General features: G+C 39.3%; 1 protein-coding gene across 3 annotated transcripts in view; it reads right to left on the bottom strand.

Moving 5' to 3' along the window:
* The window catches only part of samd12 (sterile alpha motif domain containing 12), a 145278-nt gene that overhangs the window by 103401 nt on the left and 14539 nt on the right, over positions 1–27338 (bottom strand). For all 3 annotated transcript variants that reach the window (XM_067425087.1, XM_067425086.1, XM_067425088.1), the window contains exon 2: positions 1768–1973. In XM_067425087.1, the coding sequence (XP_067281188.1) occupies positions 1768–1973 (206 nt within the window). The remainder of the gene's footprint in view (positions 1–1767; positions 1974–27338) is intronic.

Raw genomic sequence — 27338 nt, 5'->3', positions numbered from 1 at the left:
GGATTTATAGGAGGACTCCCAGCCAATTAAACACAGATGAGTGACAGATGAGATGGTGAGGGTAGGGAGTGATCACACACACACACACACACACACACACACACACACACACACACACACACACACACACACACACACACACACAGTCCTTGGTATAATTACACAATTCAAGAATTCTCATGTTACTATAGCAACAAAGCTTGATGACTTTAAGATATGCATGCATATCTTCACACTCGAATCATCATCATCATCATCATCATCATCATCATCATCATCTCCATGACAACAGAACTCATATCAGAGGCTTGTGAAGGACTGATCAATATAAGCTTTATTTATAAGTCAAAATGAAGGAGAAAAATATATGGCTAAAATATTGACAAAATGCATCTTAATTATTTTAGTTTTGATGGAATGACGTCAAATGTATTGCATTTATGATGCACAGCAATTTCCATTTAAGATTAATAAGAGAAATGGCCAGTTTGAGTGAGAGTGACTAAAGCAGACTGTGTTAGAGCGCCACCTTGTGGTGAAAAGATTAAAAATGTGTGATGCCAGTCAGATTAACATTTAGAGCAGTTTTATATTAGTTTTTGTTTTGTTTTTAGTTTTCATGTTAATTAGTTTAGTTATTTTAAAATGTAATAATAATAATTTAGTTATTTTAAATGACTAAAGCACATATAACACAATTACTAAAATTGCCATTTTGGTATCATTTTAATTTTAATTTTTTTATTATTTTTATTTACTAAATCTCATTTCAGTTTATTGCCATTAAGGCAACATTTTTGTTTAATTTAGGTTTTTATTTTATTTTTATTTTATTTTAGCTGGAGAAAAAAACATAAAAAATAGTGTCTAGACAGTATGATATTTAATTCTGAAAATGCTGTCCAGTCAATGTTTTTTTCAATAGTTAAAAAAACCAAAATAAATTAAAACAAAATTAAATAAAATATTTGTGACCAGACAGTATATTTTCAATACTGAGGAAAAACTAACTAACTAAAATAAAATAAAATTGTGACAAGTCAACATGATTTTTCAATAGTAAAAGATTAAAATAAAATAATTTTGACCAGACAGAATGATTTACAGTTGATTTACACTGGAGGAATATTTCACTGTTGTATTTTTGATCAGATAAACACAGCATTGGTGAGCAGGAGAGCCTCAGAAACATTAAAGGGTTAGTTCACCCAAAAATGAAATGTCTGTCATTAACTCCTCTCCCTAATGTCGCTCCACACCCGTAAGACCTCCGTTCATCTTCACACACAGTTTAAGATATTTTATATTTAGTCTGAGAGCGTATGCAAGTGTATGCACACTATACTGTCCATGTCCAGAAAGGGAATAAAAACATCATCACAGTAGTCCATATGAGACATCAGTGGGTTAATTAGAGTCTCTTGAAGCATCCAAAATACATTTGGGTCCAAAAATAACAAAAACTACGACTTTATTCAGCATTGTCTTCTCTTCCGGGTTTGTGTTCAATCCTCAAATAAAGATTCAAACGGTTATGAATCAGCAAATTGATTGACTTCTTTGATGATGTTTTTATTCTCTTTCTGGACATGGACAGTATAGTGTGCATACACTTGCATACGCTCTCGGACTAAATATAAAATATCTTAAACTGTGTGTGAAGATGAACGGAGGTCTTACGGGTGTGGAGCGACATTAGGGTGAGGAGTTAATGACAGACATTTCATTTTTGGGTGAACTAACCCTTTAAATCATTGATGTTCTCACCCTGGACAGCTCGGACTCGGAGACGGAGCGCTGCGGTGGAGATCGGCGCTGGAATCCAGGACTCCGGTCCAGAAAGCCCAGGCTGTCGTCATCCAGGCCATGGTCAACAGACACTTCCTGTGATGTCACTTCCTCCCGCTGTGATGTCACTTCCTCCGTGAACACCTGATGGTCGATGCCATTCTGGGTCAGATTGCAGTGGACAGCTGTGGAAATAAACAAAACCAAGACCGGTCAGTGAGCAGAAATGACCATCAGGTGGCGCTGTTGTGTGTGGATGAGAACTGATGCCCGTTTCCAGACCAAAACACATGAATGTACGACTGCATGATGGACAGGTTCAGTAAGATGAAGGTTATCATCCTCACTAATGATCGTTCTGACTCTTTTAGTTTAATCCTTCAGCTCGTGTCTTTCTGCTGTCATATAAGTAAACATAACTTTGATTCCATTAACATTCATGCATTTAGCACAGGGGTTTCAAACGGGGGACCGGGGAGTCCCCAGAAGATTTCGGAGAATAACAAGACATCTATCGAACATTCTAACCATTTAATTTGTAAATGTTTCTCTCCTTTCTTGCCATACATACTTTCCAGATTTGTATGTGTCTGCTTTGATTGAGTTTTTCTCACTATAGTCCCCTTTATGTCACTCACTAGGAATGTACGGTATGTTCTTAACGCAGTCCGTAAGCTGCTCACATACATTTATTGTGAAAGTTTTAATTGAAGATGTTCTTAAGGTTTATATATCCAACATTAAAGGTGCACTATGTAGTATTTTTGCAGTAAAATATCCAAACACCACTAGGCCAGTGTTATATATTTTGTTCAGTTGAGTACTTACAATATCCCAAATGTTTCCATCTATTTGTAAATTGTGAGAAAATTGCTATTTTAACTGAGGACCTTATTATTACCTTATATTTTGCTTATATTATTACCTATTTTACCTTAAGGACCTTAAAATTGCTATTTTAACTAAGTGTCAGCATAGCGTTTGAGGGAGTCGCCTGTCAATCGCGTCATATCTGCGCTACCCTCGGTTTCGGCTTTTATTTGGCAGGAGCGCTTTACTCTTAGCAGTGTGAACAAGTGAACGCACAGAGTAACGTCATAACATAATTTTCAACACACTTAAATGTATCTGATATGATAAACAGAGCTGCTTTACCTCATAATCATAACCGGAAGAACGTATCTGTGCAGGCGCCCGGCGACTGTGTCCCGTCCCGTCATAATAAAAGTCCCGGTGTTCGCGAGGCGTGTGTGTGTGTGTGTAACAATCGCTCCAGCGGCCGTGCTCAGCTCCACAACACTCGCTCCTGCTCTGCTTCACTACAGTAACGTTAATAACCTCATCTATAAACGTGATTTCTGCCCGTGTCCTATTTCCCACCGGCTGTGAGGTGAAGACCACATGTCCCAAGATGCTACGCTCACACTTGGCGTCATCAAACTACGCATTTGTTTAGAATAGGCACCCTCTAGTGGACGGAAAGTTGTATAGTGCACCTTTAAGCAGAACCAAATTAAGTTTGGAAACAATAGGGCTGTGCAATATACCAAAATTATCAAAATATATTAAAAATGTACATATTGCAATATGCATATCGCAACGGCACGCAATATCTGAATGATTTTAATAGGCTCCTTCAACATTGTGAAAAGTGTAAGTTTAGGACGACGTATAGAGCAGAGAATAGACTGGGCACACGACTGTTACTTATGGGACTTGCTTGACGTTAAAAAGAGTTATTAAAGGCAATAATTTGCAGTCTCGCGCTGTCTGACACACACTCACACACACACACACACACACACACACACACACACACACACACACACACACACACACACCGAAACGTAAATGATTTGTGACCTAAATGTTGGCTAAAACACTGCTGGTCACTTTCAGAAGTGGTAGCGATGCTTTCTTTTCCCAGAGAGATTGTGAAACAAAAAATTGTTTAATTCTCAGTTTTTAAATATTTAAAAAATATATATAATTTAAATCGATTTTACACACTAATTGCAATATCGTATCGCATATCGCATTATTTATGTACATATTTGAATACTTAATGCACTATATGACTTAAATTATAATTTGTCTACTTTGCACTTTTTGTGCCATTGCCTGGAATAAATTAATAAATAATACAAATAAATAATAATTTAACAAGATATTGCATATCACATTTTTGTTCAATATCGCACAGCCCTTATCTATAAAGTCACACTTACTATTTATCTAACAGTTTTTTCATACATAAAAATATATAGATTGGATTTAGGAAGGGGGTCCCTCATAAAAGGTTCCTCATTTTTGGGTCCTTGCATCATAAAGTTTGAAGACGCTTTTATCCAGAGCGACTTACAACTGATGAAGCGATCTGTCATGAAGAGGCGAAGAAATGCAAAAAGTGCCCTAAAAACAGAGATTTGGATATTACTCAGAGTAGGAAAAACCAGAAAAGGGAGGAAAAAGAGAAAACAGAGGAGGAGGAGTTAGATTTATTATTTTTTGTGTGCTCACGGAAGAGATCTTTTGAATGAAGCGAGTGATTCTGTCAGGCGTATGGAGGACGGAAGATCGTTCCACCGCCCAGGAACAGTGAATGAAAAGGTTCTGGAGAGGGATTTACTAATAACTTTTGATATTGTTTTAGTAATAATTTCAACTGGACTGAAGCAACTGCATATGTAAAATCATATCAAATATGATTATCAGGCTTTTGTGGAAGGTCTGTCAATCATTGTTTTGCATTGCATTATGTGTTTTATGCAGAGCTTTGATCATTTAAGTATTTAAATATCATCTCACCAAGACGTATCTTTGGCAGATATTGATTGTATGTGCATTTTATGAAAGAATCTGCAAAACCTTGTTGATTTACATTACAAACATCAGAAATTCATCGCTTTTTGTTCATATAAATATCAGCATCTGCACCATTTATTACAGATTGGTTGCTCAGTTTGGGCAATGAATCATATTACGGTGTTTTTTCTCCTAGAATAGGGAAAAAATAAATAAATAAATGCAATAATTGCAAACATACACAAAAAACAAAAACTGTTGTCTAAATTTCCAATCAGTTTAATTAAATCTAAAACAAACGTTGTTGCAATAAAATGTTTATTCACACACACACACACACTTCATTTCAGCTACACTTTTTTTAAAAACTTACATTAATGTTTTTCAGATGACATAATATTTTGAGTTTCTGTTTATTGAACAAATCTTTCATTGTATTAACTCACATTTAAAAAATTTCAATGAATAAACTCAATTTTAAGGCAATCAGGTTACTTACTTTTCTAAGTTAAAATTTTAATTTTTTTACATTTCACAGTACTAAACTGTAAGACTGATGATGATGATGATGATGATGATGATGATGATAATAATAATAATAATAATAATAATAATAATAATAAAAACTATAAACATTTATCATTTTAACTTTATGGACTTAAATAACCAAAATGAAAACTGGAATCAAAATGAATAAAAATATATAGAAATATTAAAAAACAAAATAATACCAAATAAATACAAATAATAACAATAAAAATAATAATGAATATAAAATAATTATAAAAACAAAATGCAAACAGCAAAATTAGTAAAACTTGAAATATAATTAAAACAGACTATGCAAATAAAAACTAATTTAAAATATTAATAAAACAAATATTTTTGTATCAATAAATACATTTAAAACAATATTAATAATAAATATAATAGTATCTCAAAGACAGTAAAATAACACTGGTTTAATAATCTGTGATTGTGCTTCAGATTATTATTTCATCTGTCCTCTAGATGGCATGAGATGACAACAGTCTGACAGATCCCAGCGTTTCTATAACACCGTCTGAGACGATGGACAGCGTCCTGTGAATAAACCACACATTCGATTCGTCTCAGAAAGACCCAGAGCAGTTGGTTAGTACTTTTTGTGATTACGTACATCGATCAGGCATAACATTATGACCACAGGCAGGTGAAGTGAATAACACTGATGATCTCTTCATCACGGCTCCTGTTAGTGGGTGGGATATATTAGGCAGCAAGTGAACATTTTGTCCTCAGAGTTGATGTGTGTGAAGCAGGAGAAATGGGCAAGCGTAAGGATTTGAGCGAGTTTGGCCAGATTGTGACGGATAGACGACTGGGTCAGAGCATCTCCAAAACTGCAGCTCTTGTGGGCTGTTCCCGGTCTGCAGTGGTCAGTATCTATCAAAAGTGCTCCAAGGAAGGACCAGTGGAGAACCGGCCACAGGGTCATGGGCGGCCAAGGCTCATTGATGCACGTGGGGAGCGAAGGCTGGCCCGTGGGGTCCGATCAAACAGACGAGCTACTGGAGCTCAAACTGCTCCAGAAGTTAATGCTGGTTCTGATAGAAAGCTGTCAGAATACACAGAGCAGCTCAGTTTGAGGCGTATGGGGCGGCATAGCCGCTGACCAGTCAGGGTGACCTCTGACCCCTGACCCCGCAGAAAGCACCAACAGTGGCACGTGAGCATCAGAACTGGACCACGGAGCAATGGAAGAAGGTGGCCTGGTCTGAGGAATCACGTGTTCTTCTACATCACGTGGATGGCCGGGTGTGTGTGTGTGTGTGTGTGTGTGTGTGTGTGTGGCTTACCTGGGGAACACATGGCCCCTAGGATGCACTATGGGAAGAAGGCGAGCCGGCGGAGGCAGTGTGATGCTTTGGCCAATGTTCTGCTGGGAAACCTTGGGTCCTCCATCCATGTGGATGTTACTTTGACACGCTCCACCTACCTAAGCATTGCTGAGACCATGTTCAGGCTTTCATGGAAACGGTATTCTGGTGGCTGTGGCTCTTCCAGCAGGATAATGCTCCTGACACAAAGCACAAATGCTTCAGGAATGGTTTGAGGAGCACAACAACCAGTTTGAGGCGTCGACTCGGCCTCCAGATTCCCCAGATCTCAATCCAATCGAGCATCTGTGGGATGAGCCGAACAAACAAGTCCGATCCATGGAGGCCCCACCTGGCAACTTACAGGACTTAAAGGATCTGCTTCTAACATATTGGTGCCAGAGACCACAGCACGCCTTCAGGGGTCAAGTGGAGTCCATCAGAGACGGGTCAGGGCTGTTTTGGCAGGGGACCAACATAATTTTAGGAAGGTGGTCATAATGTTTTGCTTGATTGAATAATAACAATCAATGAATACTCATGTGAAAGCAGCATATGTGAAGATTTGTCAGTCTGTCGTTGCAGAGCGTTGAAGAGTAAAACACTTGAACAAACCCATCTGTCGCGTTATCTGGAGAGAATTGAGGCCAAGCAGATGAGCAGAAATTACACAACGCTGAAGACCAAATTAAACGGCCGAAATAAAGCCGAGCGCTTCCTCAAAGCATGAGAGCATTAATGACTAACCACAGATCTCTGGGACGACAATATGTGATTAAGAGCTGAGCGACTAGAAACCATCACTCACGCATCAGATACACCATCCGTTTAATAATTCAATCGCTTACATCCCATCTGTTTGCAAACAAACACGCAGTTTACAGCCAATCACATCATTCAAGGGACAGTTCAACCAGAAATGTATATTCTGTTATTATTTATTCACCGTCATGTCTTTTTGAAACACATATGACTCTTTATTCAGTGGAACACAAAAGGAGAAGTTTGGAAGAATGTCCAAGCTGCTCTTTTACAACAAAAGTAAATGATTAACGAATCAAATTCCAGTCTGCAGTTATGCTAATTTAATCCAAAACTAAAACCATAAAAAAGCTTCTTTTTTTTGCTTCAAATAAAATAAAAATGAACTGAAATAAAAAGTATATAAAAAAAAAACTATGAAAATGTAGATTAATGTGGTTCAGATGATGTGATATTTTTAGTTGCTGCCTTACATTTTTAAAAGTTCAATTATCTTGGAAGTTTAAGTCATTTTGACTTAAATTACATGAAGTTGAATCTTGTAAAACTGATTATTTTTATGAGTTAAAGCAGTTTAAAAACATGGTTTCATAACTTATTGTTAATTTAATTTATTTTAAAGTGCATCAAGTTAAATTTAATTTCAATGAACTCAAACTTATAATTTTTCAAGGTTGTTGGTGTAGATTCCAACATTTCACATTTACATTAACTTGACAAACAACAAGCTGAAAAAAAAATACAAGACTACACTACACAAAACCTTGATGTATTAATCTTGAGTTAAATGAAATTAAACATTTGAGTTAATACACTGAAAAATAATTAATAATAATAATAATATCAATAAGTCATGAAAACGTGTTTTTACACTGGTTTAACTCATCAAAATAAGTTAAGCAATTTTAAAAATCTTTTTTATTTAACCTCGTGTTTTTTTTAGTTTTATTGAGATACTATTATATTTTTTATGAATATTTTAAATAGGTATTTATTTAAATATTTGAGTGTGAGTGTTTGTGCGTGTCTGTGTGCGCGCGTGTGTAAAACATTATTCATTTTGAGTTCAATACAAGTAAAAATGTGAGATAAACCAGTGAAAGAGATTTGTTTATTCAACATATAATGGTTTGAGTTTGAGGATTAGGGATTGGTTTAGGGTTAGTTGCTTGTAATTAGGCATAATTTATAGTTATTGCTACAGTAACTACATGTAACGTGTAAAATAGTGTTACCAAAACTATAACAGTATTTCAAAATGACATGGATTACAGACACAAAGCTATCATAAGGATCCAGACAAAAATATAGTCTTAATCTTATAATAAGACTTATTAATTTACAGTTACCTAAAGGATTATTAGGAACACCTGTTTCTCATTAATCTAATCAACCAATCACATGGCAGTTGCTTCAATGCATTTAGGGGTGTGGTCCTGGTCAAGACAATCTCCTGAACTCCAAACTGAATGTCAGAATGGGAAAGAAAGGTGATTTAAGCCATTTTGAGCGTGGCATGGTTGTTGGTGCCAGACGGGCCGGTCTGAGTATTTCACAATCTGCTCAGTTACTGGGATTTACACATACAACCATTTCTAGGGTTTACAAAGAATGGTGTGAAAAGGGAAGAACATCCAGTATGCGGCAGTCCTGTGGGAGAAAATGCCTTGTTGATGCTCGAGGTCAGAGGAGAATGGGCCGACTGATTCAAGCTGATAGAAGAGCAACTTTGACTGAAATAACCACTCGTTACAACCGAGGTATGCAGCAAAGCATTTGTGAAGCCACAACACACACAACCTTGAGGCGGATGGGCTACAACAGCAGAAGACCCCACCGGGTACCACTCATCTCCACTACAAATAGGAAAAAGAGGCGACAATTTGCACGAGCTCACCAAAATTGGACAGTTGAAGACTGGAGAAATGTTGCCTGGTCTGATGAGTCTCGATTTCTGTTGAGACATTCAGATGGTAGAGTCAGAATTTGGCGTAAACAGAATGAGAACATGGATCCATCATGCCTTGTTCCCACTGTGCAGGCTGGTGGTGGTGGTGTAATGGTGTGGGGGATGTTTTCTTGGCACACTTTAGGCCCCTTAGTGCCAATTGGGCATCGTTTAAATGCCACGGCCTACCTGAGCATTGTTTCTGACCATGTCCATCCCTTTATGACCACCATGTGCCCATCCTCTGATGGCTACTTCCAGCAGGATAATGCACCATGTCACAAAGCTCGAATCATTTCAGATTGGTTTCTTGAACATGACAATGAGTTGACTGTACTAAAATGGCCCCCAAAGTCCCCAGATCTCAACCCAATAGAGCATCTTTGGGATGTGGTGGAACGGGAGCTTCGTGCCCTGGATGTGCATCCCACAAATCTCCATCAACTGCAAGATGCTCTCCTATCAATATGGGCCAACATTTCTCAAGAATGCTTTCAGCAGCTTGTTGAATCAATGCCACGGAGAATTAAGGCAGTTCTGAAGGAGAAAGGGTCAAACACAGTATTAGTGTGTGCTCCTAATAATCCTTTAGGTGAGTGTAGTGCATAATTCATATGTTTGATGAAGTTTTTGTGTCTTTTTTGGAAGCTCGGATGTTCTGCAAAACCTCATTGGGAAGGTTTGGAGCGATACATTTTAATTTGAGTTTAACTACCACTGATTCTGATGAGCTCAAGCTCTGGATGCGAAGCGCAGCCTGTGGCGTTGTGTAACGGGTCATCAAACGAATCTAAGCCGCGATGACATCTGTTGAACACCATTAGAGAGACAACCACTGATAGCCTGAGCAGAACAAATCGCTCCGCTATTGTTTCCTGTTGCTGTGAATGCTGGGAATATACTTGGTCTGATCCGAAACACAGAGCCAGAGCTTCAGGAGAGAAGCGGCCCTGAAACAAAAAGCATCTTAGCATGCAAAGCACGGAGCGCTTCCCTTCCTTCCTCATCCTCGCTCTACATCTTTCTCAGGCCCCACACTATTGAGTCCTGGTTGTCTAATGGCCAGGATATATACATTATACATTTAATTCATCTCAGAGAGAGCATTGCCCTTGATTTGTGTGTTTGGAGGAGTGTAGATGCGAGGCTTTTTCTGCCTTTGCCTCTAAATATAGATCAGGTCGTTGTTCTCCTCTTCTGTACGACATGCGCAGAGACAGAGAGACGGAGGGAGAGATCCAGCCCTGCTTTCCTCCCACTCAGTTAAAGGGACAGTTCACGCGAAAATAAATGTCTGTCGGAAATAAAAATAACTAATTTTCTCACCTTCAAGTTGTCATTTTGTTCATGTAAAATTAAAGGACAAATTTAAAGACTGTAGTTGTCTAAACTAAAAAAAATAATAAAAAAATACTAAAAATAAATAAATTCATAAAATAAAACAAAACAATTTAAAAATAAAATGCAAAAAAATTACATTAAAAAAATAAAAAATAATAAAAAATAAAAATAATAAAAATAATAAAATATTTAAAATAAAAAAAAAAAAAATGTAAAAAATTAACATAAAATAAAATAATTTATAAATAAAAAATTCATATAATAAAAAATTACAACTTTAAATTTGCTTTATTGTACGCTATATACTGTACTATATGGTTCAATAGTTTGGGGTCAGTGTTATTTATTTATTTATTATATTTTGGTGAAGAAATTAATCCGTCAAGGATACAAATGTTCAAAAGTGACATTAACGACAGTTACAGCGTTTTCAAACAGTTTCTGTTCTTTTGAACACTCCATTCATCAAAGAATTAAAACGGTTATGAATCAGTGTATTGATTCATGATTCGGATCGCGTGACTAACTGCTGAAATCACGCGACACTGGCGATCCGAATCATGGTGCACAGACTTACAGCTGTAATCTCATGAGAAACGCCACACCTGGCAAAGGTTAATGTTGAGTGAATAGAATGATGTCGCATGACATCAACTGGGCATTGTCACCTTTGTTTCCTTGTATTTTATTGGTTGAAGCCGTTTTTGATGCCACTAGAGTAAAAAAAAAAAAAAAAAAAAAAAAAAAAAAAAAAGAAAAACGACATCGAAACGGAAAAAATAAATGTCGTTTTTCCGCCTCAGCACATTCGCGTTTGGTGTGGAAGCGCTCATTACACAAACAGCTGATCCAAAAATTAAACCATCACGCAAATTATTCGCGCATCAAAATTGCGTCCAGTGTGAAAGGCAAGGGGGTAATCTAGCACTCGGGAAGCGTTCCACCCATAGGGGCGGACATTGCTAACCAAGCCATCACCTGCTGTTAGCATCCCATTGACTCATTTTTGAGTCACTTTGACAGTGAATAACTTTACATCTGAGGCGTTTAAAGACTCCATTTGTCCATTGATTATTTCTAAAGAAACACGACAATGCATAAAAGGCTCCATTACCTTGTATCTTACACTATCGCCCTGCAGAAGCTGTTTTTGTAAAAATAGGCTAACGATTGCGTCATAACCAACGCGACTCTGTCATACAGTAGAGAAATTACCGTATAGACAGGAGGAGACGTCTATGAGGCAGTCGGGGAGACGTGGAGACAAAGTCTGATAAAGTCAAGGGAGAAGAATGAGGAGAAGCAAAAAAAAAAAAAAAAATTGACATCGAAACTAAACAAATAAATGTTTTTTCGCCTCAGCACATTCGCGTTCGGTGTGGAAGCGCTCATTACACAAACAGCTGATCCAAAAATTAAACCATCGCGCAAATTATTCGTGCATTAAAATCGCGTTGAGTGTGAAAGGGCCTTAACTGGCGCTAATGTCCCTTTTGATCATTTCAATGTTTTCTTGACGGATTCATTTCTTCAACAAAAAAAAACGAAAAATAAAAATAAAAACGTACCAAACGCAAACTTCTGGAAAAAAAATACAGTAAAAATTCTGAAATATTCCTCCAGTGTAATTAAGGATCTCTAATGCTGCTGCTCTTTATTTTAGAAGCCATATGATAACAAAATTCAGGATATATTTGATGCAATGTTGCTCACCAACGCTGCACTATTTGATTAAAAATACAGTAAAAAATTTGAAATATTATAATTTAAAATACCGTATTTTCCGGACTATAAGTCACTCTGGAGTATCAGTCGCATCAGTCAAAAAATGCGTCATGAAGAGGAAAAAAACATATATAAGTCGCATTAGGGCAGATCGGGAGCAGAGCGCGCATGCGAGCACACGCTCATGGTGCATAACCGAGCAGAAGAAAGAAAGTTTGAAGTGAGTGAGAAACCTGTAAGGGACTGGCGAAAAGCAGAGGTTACTTTAACTGTAATGAAGAAAACAAAGAAAGCTACTTGTGGACTGAAAGCAAGATGGCCAGAGCTGAAGGAACGAGTCCACAGACGCTTGAACTCTCTGCCGGGAGAGGCTCAGCCGCGCGAGACAAACGCTGTGTGAATCGTTCTCCGCTGCATATTTTACTACATCCAGTTTGTAATTTGCAGAATAAGATTTTCTTTATGGGGTCATTTTGTTTGTGTACAGTCTTTATAAGCTGTTGTCTTTAAGTTCATATTTCAGTTATGAGTTTTTTTTCTGTTTTCAGTTATTTTTTCAGGGCTAGGCTACAGGAGCAGCATAGAGTGCCTCTCGCGGCTATATGTTTATTCTTGTCAGTCAGTATGAATTTAATTTGATATATAAGTCGCAGGACCATCCAAACTATGAAAAAACGTGCGACTTATAGTCCGGAAAATACGGTAGATGTGAATATATAGTAAAGTGTGATGTATTCCTGTGATCAAAGCTGAATTTATCATCATTCCTCCAGTCTTCAGTGTCACATGATCCTTCACTAATCACTCTCAGATGAGGATCTGATGATCATCAACACATTTAGGATTATTATCAGTGATGAAAACTGGTATATTTTTTGTGGAAACTGATCCATTTTATTTTTCAGGATTCTTTAACTACATAGAAAGTATATTTATTTGAATTTGTAATATTATAAATGTCTTTATGGTCACTTTAGATCACTTTAATGTGTCCTTCCTGAATAAAAGCATTATTTTGAATCAAAGGTGACGGCAAGGTTTGGAATGGTAGTGTCCTCAATAAAAGCAAACTTTAACTTTAATGTATTTTAACCATCAGTAACCCACTGTAGAAAGACTGCAGCGCATGCATAAAGCATTTCAATACATATTTGAAAGAAAACGTTCATATCGAGCTTGGGTCTCTGAGAGTTAACATAAAATTGATTAAATGTGACTGACTCGACTAGTGAAAGTGTATCTGCTAGACGGATGTAAGTATGCAGGGCTGTGAAGCTGACATTTGAGAAGAAAGTTCAATAGCGCAAGATCAGAAGCCCAGCAGGGACACTTCTCTGTGTTAAACGCTCGCTGAAGCTCGAATTGAAGAGCTCTTTGAAGATGCACAGGGACTGAGGGAAAGGCTGAGCTAACTGTCCCAAATGTGTGCCAAAAGTGGCCACCTTTCCCAATTTCAAACCATCGTCCAAGATAAAGGGATTGTCCCTGCTCTATAAAGTAGGTCAACTTAAAGGGTTAGTTCACCCAAAAATGAAATGTCTGTCATTAACTCCTCCCCCTAATGTCGCTCCACACCCGTAAGACCTCCGTTCATCTTCACACACAGTTTAAGATATTTTATATTTAGTCCGAGAGCGTATGCAAGTGTATGCACACTATACTGTCCATGTCCAGAAAGGGAATAAAAACATCATCACAGTAGTCCATATGAGACATCAGTGGGTTAATTAGAGTCTCTTGAAGCATCCAAAATACATTTGGGTCCAAAAATAACAAAAACTACGACTTTATTCAGCATTGGCTTCTCTTCCGGGTTTGTGTTCAATCCTTAAATAAAGATTCAAACGGTTATGAATCAGCGAATCGATTCATTATTCGGATCGCGTGTCAAACTGCTGAAATCACGTGACATCGGCGATCAGAATCATTGATCGATTCACTGATTCATAACCGTTTGAATCTTTATTTGAGGATTGAACACAAACGCGGAAGAGAAGCCAATGCGTGAATAAAGTCGTAGTTTTTGTTATTTTTGGACCCAAATGTATTTTGGATGCTTCAAGAGACTCTAATTAACCCACTGATGTGAGGATCTGGATCTCAGGGTACCGCTGGTCAGCCGGGTTCAAATGCGAGATTCCCTCACCGCCTATAAAGTGATTCAATATGAGATTTTTATCAAAAGCTAAAAGACTGAATAACAAGCATTAAAGAGCACCTATTACACTAAAACAAGCTTGGGTTATTTTTCTTCCCAAACACTGGGTTGAGCCTTTTGGGTAATATTTTGGGGTTATGGGTAGTTTTTGTTTAACCAGGATCCTGGGTCAGATGTAACAACCCAGTGTTTGGGTAGTTTTTATGTTACTCAGATCCTGGGTCAGACGTAACAACCCAGTGTTTGGGTAGTTTTTGTGTTACTCAGATCCTGGGTCAGACGTGACAACCCAGTGTTTGGGTAGTTTTTATGTTACTCAGATCCTGGGTCAGACGTAACAACCCAGTGTTTGGGTAGTTTTTATGTTACTCAGATCCTGGGTCAGACGTAACAACCCAGTGTTTGGGTAGTTTTTGTGTTACTCAGATCCTGGGTCAGACGTAACAACCCAGTGATTGGGTAGTTTTTGTGTTACTCAGATCCTGGGTCAGACGTAACAACCCAGTGTTTGGGTAGTTTTTGTGTTACTCAGATCCTGGGTCAGACGTAACAACCCAGTGATTGGGTAGTTTTTGTGTTACTCAGATCCTGGGTCAGACGTAACAACCCAGTGTTTGGGTAGTTTTTGCGTTACTCAGATCCTGGGTCAGACGTAACAATCCAGTGTTTGGGTAGTTTTTGTGTTACTCAGATCCTGGGTCAGACGTAACAACCCAGTGTTTGGGTAGTTTTTGTGCTACTCAGATCCTGGGTCAGACGTAACAACCCAGTGATTGGGTAGTTTTTGTGTTACTCAGATCCTGGGTCAGACGTAACAACCCAGTGTTTGGGTAGTTTTTGTGTTACTCAGATCCTGGGTCAGACGTGACAACCCAGTGATTGGGTAGTTTTTGTGTTACTCAGATCCTGGGTCAGACGTAACAACCCAGTGTTTGGGTAGTTTTTGTGTTAATCAGATCCTGGGTCAGGCGTAACAACCCAGTGTTTGGGTAGTTTTTGTATTACTCAGATCCTGGGTCAGACGTAACAACCCAGTGTTTGGGTAGTTTTTGTGTTACTCAGATCCTGGGTCAGACGTAACAACCCAGTGTTTGGGTAGTTTTTGTGTTACTCAGATCCTGGGTCAGACGTAACAACCCAGTGTTTGGGTAGTTTTTGTGTTACTCAGATCCTGGGTCAGACGTAACAACCCAGTGTTTGGGTAGTTTTTGTGTTACTCAGATCCTGGGTCAGACATAACAACCCAGTGTTTGGGTAGTTTTTGTGTTACTCAGATCCTGGGTCAGACGTAACAACCCAGTGTTTGGGTAGTTTTTGTGTTACTCAGATCCTGGGTCAGACGTAACAACCCAGTGTTTGGGTAGTTTTTATGTTACTCAGATCCTGGGTCAGACGTAACAACCCAGTGTTTGGGTAGTTTTTATGTTACTCAGATCCTGGGTCAGACGTAACAATCCAGTGTTTGGGTAGTTTTTGTGTTACTCAGATCCTGGGTCAGACGTAACAACCCAGTGATTGGGTAGTTTTTGTGTTACTCAGATCCTGGGTCAGACGTAACAACCCAGTGTTTGGGTAGTTTTTGTGTTACTCAGATCCTGGGTCAGACGTGACAACCCAGTGATTGGGTAGTTTTTGTGTTACTCAGATCCTGGGTCAGACGTAACAACCCAGTGTTTGGGTAGTTTTTGTGTTAATCAGATCCTGGGTCAGGCGTAACAACCCAGTGTTTGGGTAGTTTTTGTATTACTCAGATCCTGGGTCAGACGTAACAACCCAGTGTTTGGGTAGTTTTTGTGTTACTCAGATCCTGGGTCAGACGTAACAACCCAGTGTTTGGGTAGTTTTTGTGTTACTCAGATCCTGGGTCAGACGTAACAACCCAGTGTTTGGGTAGTTTTTGTGTTACTCAGATCCTGGGTCAGACGTAACAACCCAGTGTTTGGGTAGTTTTTGTGTTACTCAGATCCTGGGTCAGACATAACAACCCAGTGTTTGGGTAGTTTTTGTGTTACTCAGATCCTGGGTCAGACGTAACAACCCAGTGTTTGGGTAGTTTTTGTGTTACTCAGATCCTGGGTCAGACGTGACAACCCAGTGATTGGGTAGTTTTTGTGTTACTCAGATCCTGGGTCAGACGTAACAACCCAGTGTTTGGGTAGTTTTTGTGTTACTCAGATCCTGGGTCAGGCGTAACAACCCAGTGTTTGGGTAGTTTTTGTGTTACTCAGATCCTGGGTCAGGCGTAACAACCCAGTGTTTGGGTAGTTTTTGTGTTACTCAGATCCTGGGTCAGACGTAACAACCCAGTGTTTGGGTAGTTTTTGTGTTACTCAGATCCTGGGTCAGACGTGACAACCCAGTGTTTGGGTAGTTTTTGTGTTACACAGATCCTGGGTCAGACGTAACAACCCAGTGTTTGGGTAGTTTTTGTATTACTCAGATCCCGGGTCAGACGTGACAACCCAGTGTTTGGGTAGTTTTTGTGTTACCCAGTTCCCGAGTCAGACCTTGAGTTATGTATGGGCTTTTACGCAAATTGGATTGTTTTTAACCCAGTGTTTGCTTTTCCCCCCATGTTCAACTGTCCTGTTTAAACATGAACTCCTGAAATGCCCTCATTGTAGTCTTGAGTTTATTCCAGTATCGAACACGTCACATTATTCCTCATTATAATAATTCATATGCAGAATAAAGGGGCGGGCCTGGTTGAGTTAGTCAGTCGAGTGTTGAAACTGCCGGTTATGGTAAGGGGCGGGACATTTCCCAAACACCAATCACAACACACTGCTCCAGCTGACCAATCAGAGCACAGTGTGCTTTCAGAAGGAGGGGCTTCATAGAGACAGGAACTAAACAGAGTTACTGAGAGACTGGGAAGAGAGGAGCCGCAACAATGGAGAATATGAGGAGATTATCAACATTCACGCAGGAAAACCTGCTCTAGTAGAGACAGAAACACATCCAGACTTTGTTAAACAACATAATAGGTCTCTTTAATGCTTCTAGGTCTTTGTTTCTCTACAAATTCAACCATTTGATGCCAAGCAAAAACTACAAAAGATGTACTCCAAATATATTACCAATGTAAGCAAGTAAAAAAAAAAGTAGTGACCCGTTTTGAATAGACATTTACTCTAAAAATATGCTCAACATTGGCCTACCAATAACTTGCTTAGCAGACAAACCAGGCGAAATGCTCGCTGCACATTTAAAACAGTCTTTAGATAGATTATAAATAGCAAGTATTGCAAGCTAATATGGACGCAAAGTACTGAGACGGATATAAATATTTAATCTGGAGCAAGAATTTTGAAAGCATTTCAAAAACCTATTTTAGGGATATGTGTTACCAAAAACAAGCCGTCTGTCCTCTGGGACTGTGAACTTTCTACCTTTAAAACTCTCTCAAGCTCCACAAAGGAGAACCTGTCATCTTATTGTGTTCTCCTCTTATGTAGCCTCAGCAAATGTAACCAAGGAAAGTGACACCGATACTCACCATTTCCTGCTAATGGACAAATTAGCATACAATATATCAAGTTCAGCAGCATACAGTCCATTCAGCTTTATTTCTATAGCACTAATACAGATTGTTACAGGGATAAACAAGAAAATAATGATTCATATCTGCTGTAAAGCAGCTCTAAAGAGACAATTGTGCCAGTCAGCAATGTATTATAACACAACTAATAACTACATCAGCGTTTCCCAACCGGGGTGCCGTCTGACGTGAGCGGGGGTGCCGTGTAAAAGGTGCCAGTACACACTTACACCGCGGTTCATCTCACATGTGATGATGACGGATCTTTAATATAGGTTGTAACTTGAAAAACATGCTTTTATGTATGTTTCTGTCGATGGATACACATGCTGGTAGGCCTGTCACGATAACACATTTTGCTGGACGATAAATTGGCCAATAAATTATTGCGATAAATGATAATATTGCTGTTCTGAGAACAGTTTCATCTAAAATAATGATAATGGCATAAAAATGCAGGTACACCTTTTCAAAGATCAATAAACTTTAATTTCTAAAGACTATTTAACACTAAAAATGGAAAACATTTTAAATAACCACAATAAATGAACAAAACAACCAAAAACAATAAAAGCATGGACTCTCAGTCTGTTTAAAAAAACGCATTTATATAAGTACCAAAAAAAAAATGGATAAAAACTTCACCGGAAGATTGTGTTTTAGGAGCATATTAGGGGCGGCGGTTCACTAAACCCACGGTTCGGTTCGCATTATGGTTTTAGGCTCACGTGTTTAGGCTCACGGGTTTAGGCTCACGGGTTTAGGCTCACGGGTTTAGGCTCACGGGTTTAGGCTCACGGGTTTAGGCTCACGGGGTTTAGGCTCACGGGTTTAGGCTCACGGGGTTTAGGCTCACGGGGTTTAGGCTCACGGGTTTAGGCTCACGGGTTTAGGCTCACGGGTTTAGGCTCACGGGTTTAGGCTCACGGGGTTTAGGCTCACGGGGTTTAGGCTCACGGGGTTTAGGCTCACGGGTTTAGGCTCACGGGGTTTAGGCTCACGGGGTTTAGGCTCACGGGGTTTAGGCTCACGGGGTTTAGGCTCACGGGGTTTAGGCTCACGGGGTTTAGGCTCACGGGTTTAGGCTCACGGGTTTAGGCTCACGGGTTTAGGCTCACGGGTTTAGGCTAACGTTTTAGGCTCACGGGTTTAGGCTCACGGTTTTAGGCTCACGGTTTTAGGCTCACGGTTTTAGGCTCACGGGTTTAGGCTCACGGGTTTAGGCTCACGGGTTTAGGCTCACGGGTTTAGGCTCACGGGTTTAGGCTCACGGGTTTAGGCTCACGGGTTTAGGCTCACGGGTTTAGGCTCACGGGTTTAGGCTCACGGGTTTAGGCTCACGGTTTTAGGCTCACGGGTTTTAGGCTCACGGGTTTTAGGCTCACGGTTTTAGGCTCACGGGTTTAGGCTCACGGGTTTAGGCTCACGTTTTAGGCTCACGGTTTTAGGCTCACGGTTTTAGGCTCACGGTTTTAGGCTCACGGGTTTAGGCTCACGGGTTTAGGCTCACGGGTTTAGGCTCACGGGTTTAGGCTCACGGGTTTAGGCTCACGGGTTTAGGCTCACGGGTTTAGGCTCACGGGTTTAGGCTCACGGGTTTAGGCTCACGGGTTTAGGCTCACGGGTTTAGGCTCACGGGTTTAGGCTCACGGTTTTAGGCTCACGGTTTTAGGCTCACGGTTTTAGGCTCACGGGTTTAGGCTCACGGTTTTCCGGTCTGTACGGTTCTAGTTGTTTTTTTTTTTTTTTAATCCAGAAATGTACTTCAGCATATGATATATTAATTATCCACAATTTAGGATACAGTATAAAAAAAATGTTTTTATATCATAGCGTAATCATGCACAAACTGAACTTGACCATCTCTGAGGAAAGTGATATTTTAAAACAGCGAGAGAAGACATTGATGACATGCTTTTCATTTATTTGGCAAAAGGAGAATGTGTATCGCTATCTCTACAGGAACTGATGAGCCTTTAGCCCACACAGACTGAACTGAAGAATTAACTTGCGTTTATCAATCTTCAGTGTAGCTTTAAGCCTCGTTTATACTCGATGCGTCCGCTCAAGCGCGAGTGTGCGCGCGGCAAAAATAACGTCAACGCGGAGTGCGCGAGACCCCGTTTCGTTTGGCGTTGTGCACGTCAAATTTCGTAACTTTGCGTGCGGCTCCGCAACCGAAGAGCCACGAGTTCCAGACGAATCTGCTGGCCGAGAATGACGTCTCTTCACGCCGCACCCGGTCTGCGCGTCGAGTATAAACACCTCCCCAAACGGACGAGGTGCGCGCAGTCAACGAGAGAGATGAGGAAAACAAAAAAAGCATGCATATGGCAATTATCGCGGCCGGAAAAATTAGAGCTCATTTTTTAAATTGTGCGATTAATTGATTTATCGACTATCGCGACAGGCCTACTCAGTGATAGGCCTACAACAGCGATAATAAAAGAAAAACTGGCTAGTAATTTCGCCGTCATCACCCGGGTATATTCGCCAGAAGACGCGAATGAGAGCACGCCCTGTGTGAAGATCTGTCTCTGCACTCATCTGAGAGCGCGCACACGTCTCAGCGCGCAAATATTGAGTTCGCTTTCAAGTCTTGCGCTTGAACCATAGACTGTAAAAAAATATGGCCGTAGTGTCCGTGACGTCACCCATGGGATTCCGATAAGCCGTTCTGAAGCTTAAAGTAGGGGCGAGCTGGGCGTCGCCATCTTGTGAGCGAGTCATCACGTGTCACTCCCGGATAACAGAAAATGGGCAAAAAGGCGAAATGTGGGCGGAGCTAAGGTGACGCAATGACTATATACGGCGGATAAATGGCTATCCATCTGTAACCACACCCTTACTTATGCAGAATTTTAAGGCTTCATATAGCGTAAAGGAATGAGTTATAAAAAAATTCACCCCCCTCACAGTCGTCATGAAGATCAAAATTAGCCTTATAGGCCAAAACCACAATTTGTACCAGGATGTAAACAAGTTTTTTCTGCTGTAGAGTTGAGAATTTTAACATGAGGCTCAATGAGATTCTGCTCCTTCTGGAGCCGCTCTAGTGGCCAGTTGAGGAATTACAGTTTACATTACTTCCGCATTGGCTTCAATAGAGATCACAGAAGGTTGCCGCTTGGCTTGAACAGACAAACTCACACAAAAAGTATGTCACATGTCCATCTTGATGAGTATCCAAGCACAAGCTGACATAGTCTGAATATGCCTTAAAGGGATCCCATGGTGTTGAGACTTGTATGGCTTAATATAACATAAATTATGTCTCTTACTGAATTATGTTGTAGAAAACCCATGAAAGATCTACGTTATTTAAAAAATCGATTTTATATTTGGACCATGGGCGGCGCCATTTTGTTTGCGTTCTAGGTTGATGACGTAGAGTGGTTGAACTCCTCAATCAGCTGGCGTTACCCGTTGCTATTTTTACCACAACGCAACTCGAAAATTGTTTCAGAGTTAAACAAAACAAATGAATTGCTTTGTAATTGTACTTAAAACACACTCAAACATACATGTGCACACAAACTCACCTACACAAGTCACAAACAGATCGGCGGGCGCGCACACACACACTGACAGACTGCTCTGTCTCAATCGCATGCATCATCACCATAGACCGTAAAAGATCATCACCAAAACAGCCTCTCTTCCTCACGTTACTTTATCCCATCGTCCTACCTAGATATTTCCCTCTGCTGGTCACATTAGGCATTACAGTTAATCTACTATCAACAGTCTATCTAGGATATCAACACAGGGAATAGATTGAGGGTTATGTATGCGCGCACGCAGTGCGTGCGTGTGTGTGTGTGTGTGTTCGCGTCGATCTGTTGGGGTGTGTGTGTGTTCGCGCCGATCTGTTGGGGTGTGTGTGTGTGCGTGTTCGCGCCGATCTGTTGGGGTGTGTGTGAGTCTGTGTGAGAGAGAGAGTTTGTGTGCACATGTATGTTTGAGTGCGTGAAGTCGGACAGCTGTTTGTAAATCGGCTTTACTCGTTATTGCGGTGGAACGTGAGACTGAATGACTGCACTCGAACATGTCCACTATGGTGTCGGACAACACTAAATGTCCGTCCCTTCAAATAATGCGCTATTTAAGGGTATAGGGTCGATTTCAGATTCAGCCCCTGTCGTGGAGACTGAGCAGCCCAACATCTCGATTGAAACAGAGCCTGTCGTGTGCGCGCCCGCCGATCTGTTTGTGACTTGTGTAGGTGAGTTTGTGTGCACATGTATGTTTGAGTGTGTTTTAAGTATAATTACAAAGGAATTCATTGGTTTTGTTTAACTCTGAAACAATTTTCGAGTTGCGTTGTGGTAAAAATAGCTACGGGTAATGCCAGCTGATTGAGGAGTTCAACCACTCTACGTCATCAACCTAGAACGCAAACAAAATGGCGCCGCCCATGGTCCAAATACAAAATCGATTTTTAAAATAACGTAGATCTTTCATGGGTTTTCTACTACATAATTCAGTAAGAGACATCATTTATGTTATATTAAGCCATACAAGTCTCAACACCAGGGGATCCCTTTAAAGGGTTACTTCAGCGATTAGCATATGGCTTTGTATCAGTAGAAACCCTGGAGAATATTCAAATTATTGTGCTTTCCCCCCTCATATCTCCCTGAGACAAGAGATTTATGCATTTTATTTCTGGAAAAATTCCTCCTATGATGCAAAATGACAATATTTGCATCATAGGAGGAATGTTTGCCCAGAGGCTTAAGACTACAGCCAGCAGAGGGAGCCATTTCCGCATAACACTCAGCTGGCAGGGAGAGCTCAGCTTGCAGACAGGATCATTTAAACAGAGCTATGGTGAGCAATGTAAGTCTTTTAACTTCTCAAATTCATTTCTAGGAAAGTTTAGCTTGCAAAGGCATGAACTGAAACGCGTGCCAGACTGAACTCGCGTTGTGAATGTATGCCGCGAATGTAGTCGCGATTACCTCAGCTCTCATCATTCGTGCAGTCAGTGCTCAGTGCTGTGATACTCGCGCGGTGACTCACTCATTATATTGAACAGACACGTTCAGTTTTTAATTGTAGTGTCTTCTCTAACTCAGTCACAGTAATGAAGTTGGTGGTGTTGGGAATGGCCTCACAGGGCAGCGAAGCATTCTGGGAATTGTAGTCTTTCATCCCCATGGGACAAAAATACATTTTCTGTCTTTTCTCAGTCTAGAAGACACCAAATTCAAAAATAATTTCACATTTCTACTGCATTGATGACCCAGCTTAAATACAGATTCATCTTCCCAGCGCTGAAGTACCCCTTTAAGTGAACTTTATACAGTCGAGAAAGACGACACATATCCCTATATTAGGTCTTAAAGGGGCAGCAACCTTTACTCTTTTTAATATCAAAGATAAGGACATCACTCACTGCTTTCGATTGAATTTTCGATTGAATAGCTTGTGTAAGTTTAATAAGGATTAATCTTTAATTTAAACAGTTAAATATGCAGTTATTTTACATTTGATTATTTATGCAATTTCTCTACCTAAAAACTAATGTTAGACCTACCTGAAAAAACCTGAAAAACATTGTTCATTTTATCAGTATCTTTGCTCAGTAGTATTTATTTGTGCTGCTGCTTGTATTTAAGTTATTTGTTCTTTTTTTCTTTATTTTTATTATTCTCTGAACATAGCAAATACTGAACCGTACTGAAACCGTGAACCTAAAACGTTATACAAACCGACCCGTGAGCGATCTGTACCGTTACACCCCTAGCGTAACGTATGCGAGGGGGCGCCACACAATTTTGAACATTTTCGAAGGGTGTCATGACTGAAAAAGGGTTGGGAAACACTGAACTATATTATTGATTTGACTGCAATGACAGAGTATCGTCTTGCTTGATTTGTGGCAGAATTAGAATTTGTCTTGTATTTGCATCACTGATTCTTTTATTTTCCTGCTTTTTAGTGTGTGTGAAGCTACTTTTAAAACAATTTCTATTTTATAAAATGCAATAAAATAAAGGTTTCAGCTCCTCTTATATGTTATTATTTCTGTATCTAAATTATATTGAAAAAATTTAAACCAGGGAATATAGGTTAATATCTTGAATCTTTACTTGACTCACAATTTGATTATGAACCAATTTTTCTTATTAATAATAATATTATTTTTGTAATTGTATCCTTGTTCATAAAAATAAGAACAAAGATGCAAATAACATGAGAGTAGAACATGAGAAAGAAACTAAATAAATGAACTGTGCTTTATATCGGTTTTACGGAAGCCTTCACTTAAGAAATAATCATTTCAATTCAGTGCAAGTGATTCATTTAAGGCATCAATTGATTGCAACCTGAAGATTCGTGACAGGTAATGACAGAAGATATAATTTACAATTGGCCGCAACCGTCAGAATAACACCGCTTAGCATGCAATGAAGCTTGCATAAAACTAAATATGTTCAAATGAATCACTTGATGACTTTACCTGACAGTGAAGTCTAACAAAGCTCAGTATCAGATCAATCCATCCTTCACTTGGTAACAATTCACTAAATGAAAGCTGATAATGTCTAAGTGCTTCAACTACAGAAAGATAATCAGCTAATGTCCCAAAAAGACAGAAGCACACACTTCTGCAAACTTAATAAGCTTCATCGCTGTGAACATTACAACAGCAGCCAGATCCTCTAGCCTCAATACAGATGGATATTAATCAGAGCTTAAATTAGACAGACTATCTTTGTCCCTTCCCTTTGGCATCAACTAACTCTCTAAAGTAAAAATAGCGATGAGGAGAGAATAAATAGACATGCAGAGCAATCCATATATCGATGAGATGGCATTATCAGCTCAGTGTCTGTATGGGAGGTTTCTGTGAGGATTGACTGAGATCGATACGCTTTAAAACGGGTTTCAAACTCAATTTACACAGAGGTAGACTATGGGTCAAAAAAAAATAAGAGCACAACTGATCCAATCTTCTCAAACTTGTATTATTAACAGTTCTTCAACGTGAATGTTTCTTCTGAACATGAACTTTTCCGGTGAATTTGAACATCCCTTTCTGAACATGAACTATAGGCTTCTCCTGCCTACTCGATTTTTTTTATTTCTTTATTAGCTTATATAAATTAAATCATTATGTAATACTGAAATAATAAATGTTTTATTTTTATTTAAAAGAATAGACTAATTCAAAGCAAGGCCATAACCAGGTCAAACAGAACAGTGAACGGAATTCTTGGTCTAATTCTAGTTTGGGAAATAATCAATTTGGGTCTATTTGCAATCAATATTCGCATTAATTTGCATCAGATATATTATTAGTCCTGAGATTCTTCGAATGAGTGAATAACTATGTACATCCGCTGCTAATATTTGAGTTCCTCACTGGTCTAATAGTAGACTTTTAGTAAATCTTTTAGTAAATTCTAATCCGCTCTCATATAGTTTTCCTCTTCATTAAAATGTTCATCAATGAGTGTGTTTACATGCACGTTCTTAAGCCGATTATGCCTAATAACCCGACAATGAACATGGTCATGTAAACGCGGTAACCCGTTTTCTTTTATCGGAGTAAGGTCATAAACGGCGTAAGCATAAACCGGTCAACACCGGTCGTTTTTTGCCTCTTACTCTGATTTCACGCTGCATGTAAACGCATTAACCTGCTTTCTGTCGGCTTATTGAAGAGCGCATGTGTGATAGGGGACAAAAACGCAAACTTAGAGCAGATTTAAACGCATCCAGACAGAGCGAGCGAGCGTTTTACATGAAATAAGGACACATATCACAAACGCAGACTCTTTAAGACCCAGAGCATTGTAAAGATGTGTTCTCATCTCAGTCAGCAGAAGTAGAAGAGGTTCAGTCTAAACGCTTCATCTGGAACTGATGAGGGATAATATGAGCCGTAAATCTCCAGCTTACGCTTTATTAACATTTGACGTCACTACAAGGAAATAACCCGTTTATTAATAAAGTCATGTAAACGCGGTTTACTTGCGTTGTCAGTTTACTGGTGTGCATGTTAACGGGGAAACTGGTTATTTCAATAAGCTGATATTTGTGAGTTATCAGTTTACTGGTGTGAATGTAAACCCGCTCAATGATTATATTAAGAGCATGGACATTTTGTGTGCATTTGTGTGTGTACATTTAGTTTTGCGATTTGTGACTGCAAAGACTCAAAGACTCAGAACAACGCACAGGCCCCATTAACACTAAACTTTGATGTCAAGTAGGGGACCACAAAAGTGTGCAGGACCCTTTAGCTCTTCAACTAAGGAATGCTATTAAAAAAACATTTAACATATTTTGCATTGCTCAGATGTCAACTGTTGCAGAGAAATCGTGAACTAAATGCATGCATACTGTTCCTTGTATTATGTTAATTTTCTTGGTTGAGTTTTGGATCCTTGCCACTGCCACCTTTAGCTTGGCTTGCTCAGTTGGGGACACTAAAATTATGATCCAAGTTTTTAACTAAACATCCAAATAAATGTTATTATTAAATTAACTGTATCAACTATATTACTGATCTGCCCACATTGTCACTATATGAAAGATTGAAACGAGCTGATAACTCTCTAGAACGACTGTACAGCCGAATCAAATTGTTGCAATATTGTCCTGTTTAAATCTGTAAAGCATTGTATTGTAAAAGCGCTGTATAAATAAAGTTGACTAGACTCGACTTGATCAAAACCGAGCGATTATTGCATATTCAAAATCGCAACAAGAATCGATTCACACCATTAAAGTCATCATAAAATAAAAATGGCTATTCTTTTCTGCATGGAATATCGCAATATTATTAGGGGTGTAAGAAAATATTGATACACATTAATATTGCAATATGTTTGGCGATACTGTATCGATTCTCAAAAACACTGTATCGATATTTATACATCTATTTATTTACGTCCAAGATTCATGGCTTTGCGTTCAAATTAAACCACAGACTGTATAAAAGCCAACCGTTAGAAGGCAGTGTTATCTCAGAACATATCTGACGCGGAGCCAGAGAAGCGCAAGGTGAAGGTTTGTGTGTGTGTGTGTGTGTGTGTGTGTGTGTGTGTGTGTGTGTGAGAGAGTGTGTGTGCATTAGCAAACCCAGCTCTCAAGACGATAGCATTATTCCGCTCCTGCAGAGCTGAAGTGTGGACTCATGTTGGCTTCAGCTATAAAGAAGCCACTAAGGAAATCGACAAGAGTCATTTTGTTTGCAAAATAGGCCAAGTTATAATCTAATACTCGGGAAACACACTGAAACAGAGCTTGCTTAACATCCTGACGGCACCCGCGCTGCTGAGAAGTGTTTCGATAGAATGTACTGCACGCTTACCTTTCAGTTACAAAATAAACACACACCAAAACTGACAGCGGTGGCAGGAGAACGAAAGATAATAGCGATGTGGATATGAT

The sequence above is a fragment of the Pseudorasbora parva genome, chromosome 19 (assembly GCF_024679245.1).
Source record: "Pseudorasbora parva isolate DD20220531a chromosome 19, ASM2467924v1, whole genome shotgun sequence".
Classification (NCBI taxonomy): domain Eukaryota; kingdom Metazoa; phylum Chordata; class Actinopteri; order Cypriniformes; family Gobionidae; genus Pseudorasbora; species Pseudorasbora parva.
The sequence above is the reverse complement of the archived record's forward strand: the minus strand, read 5'-3'. Positions and strand labels throughout refer to the sequence as shown.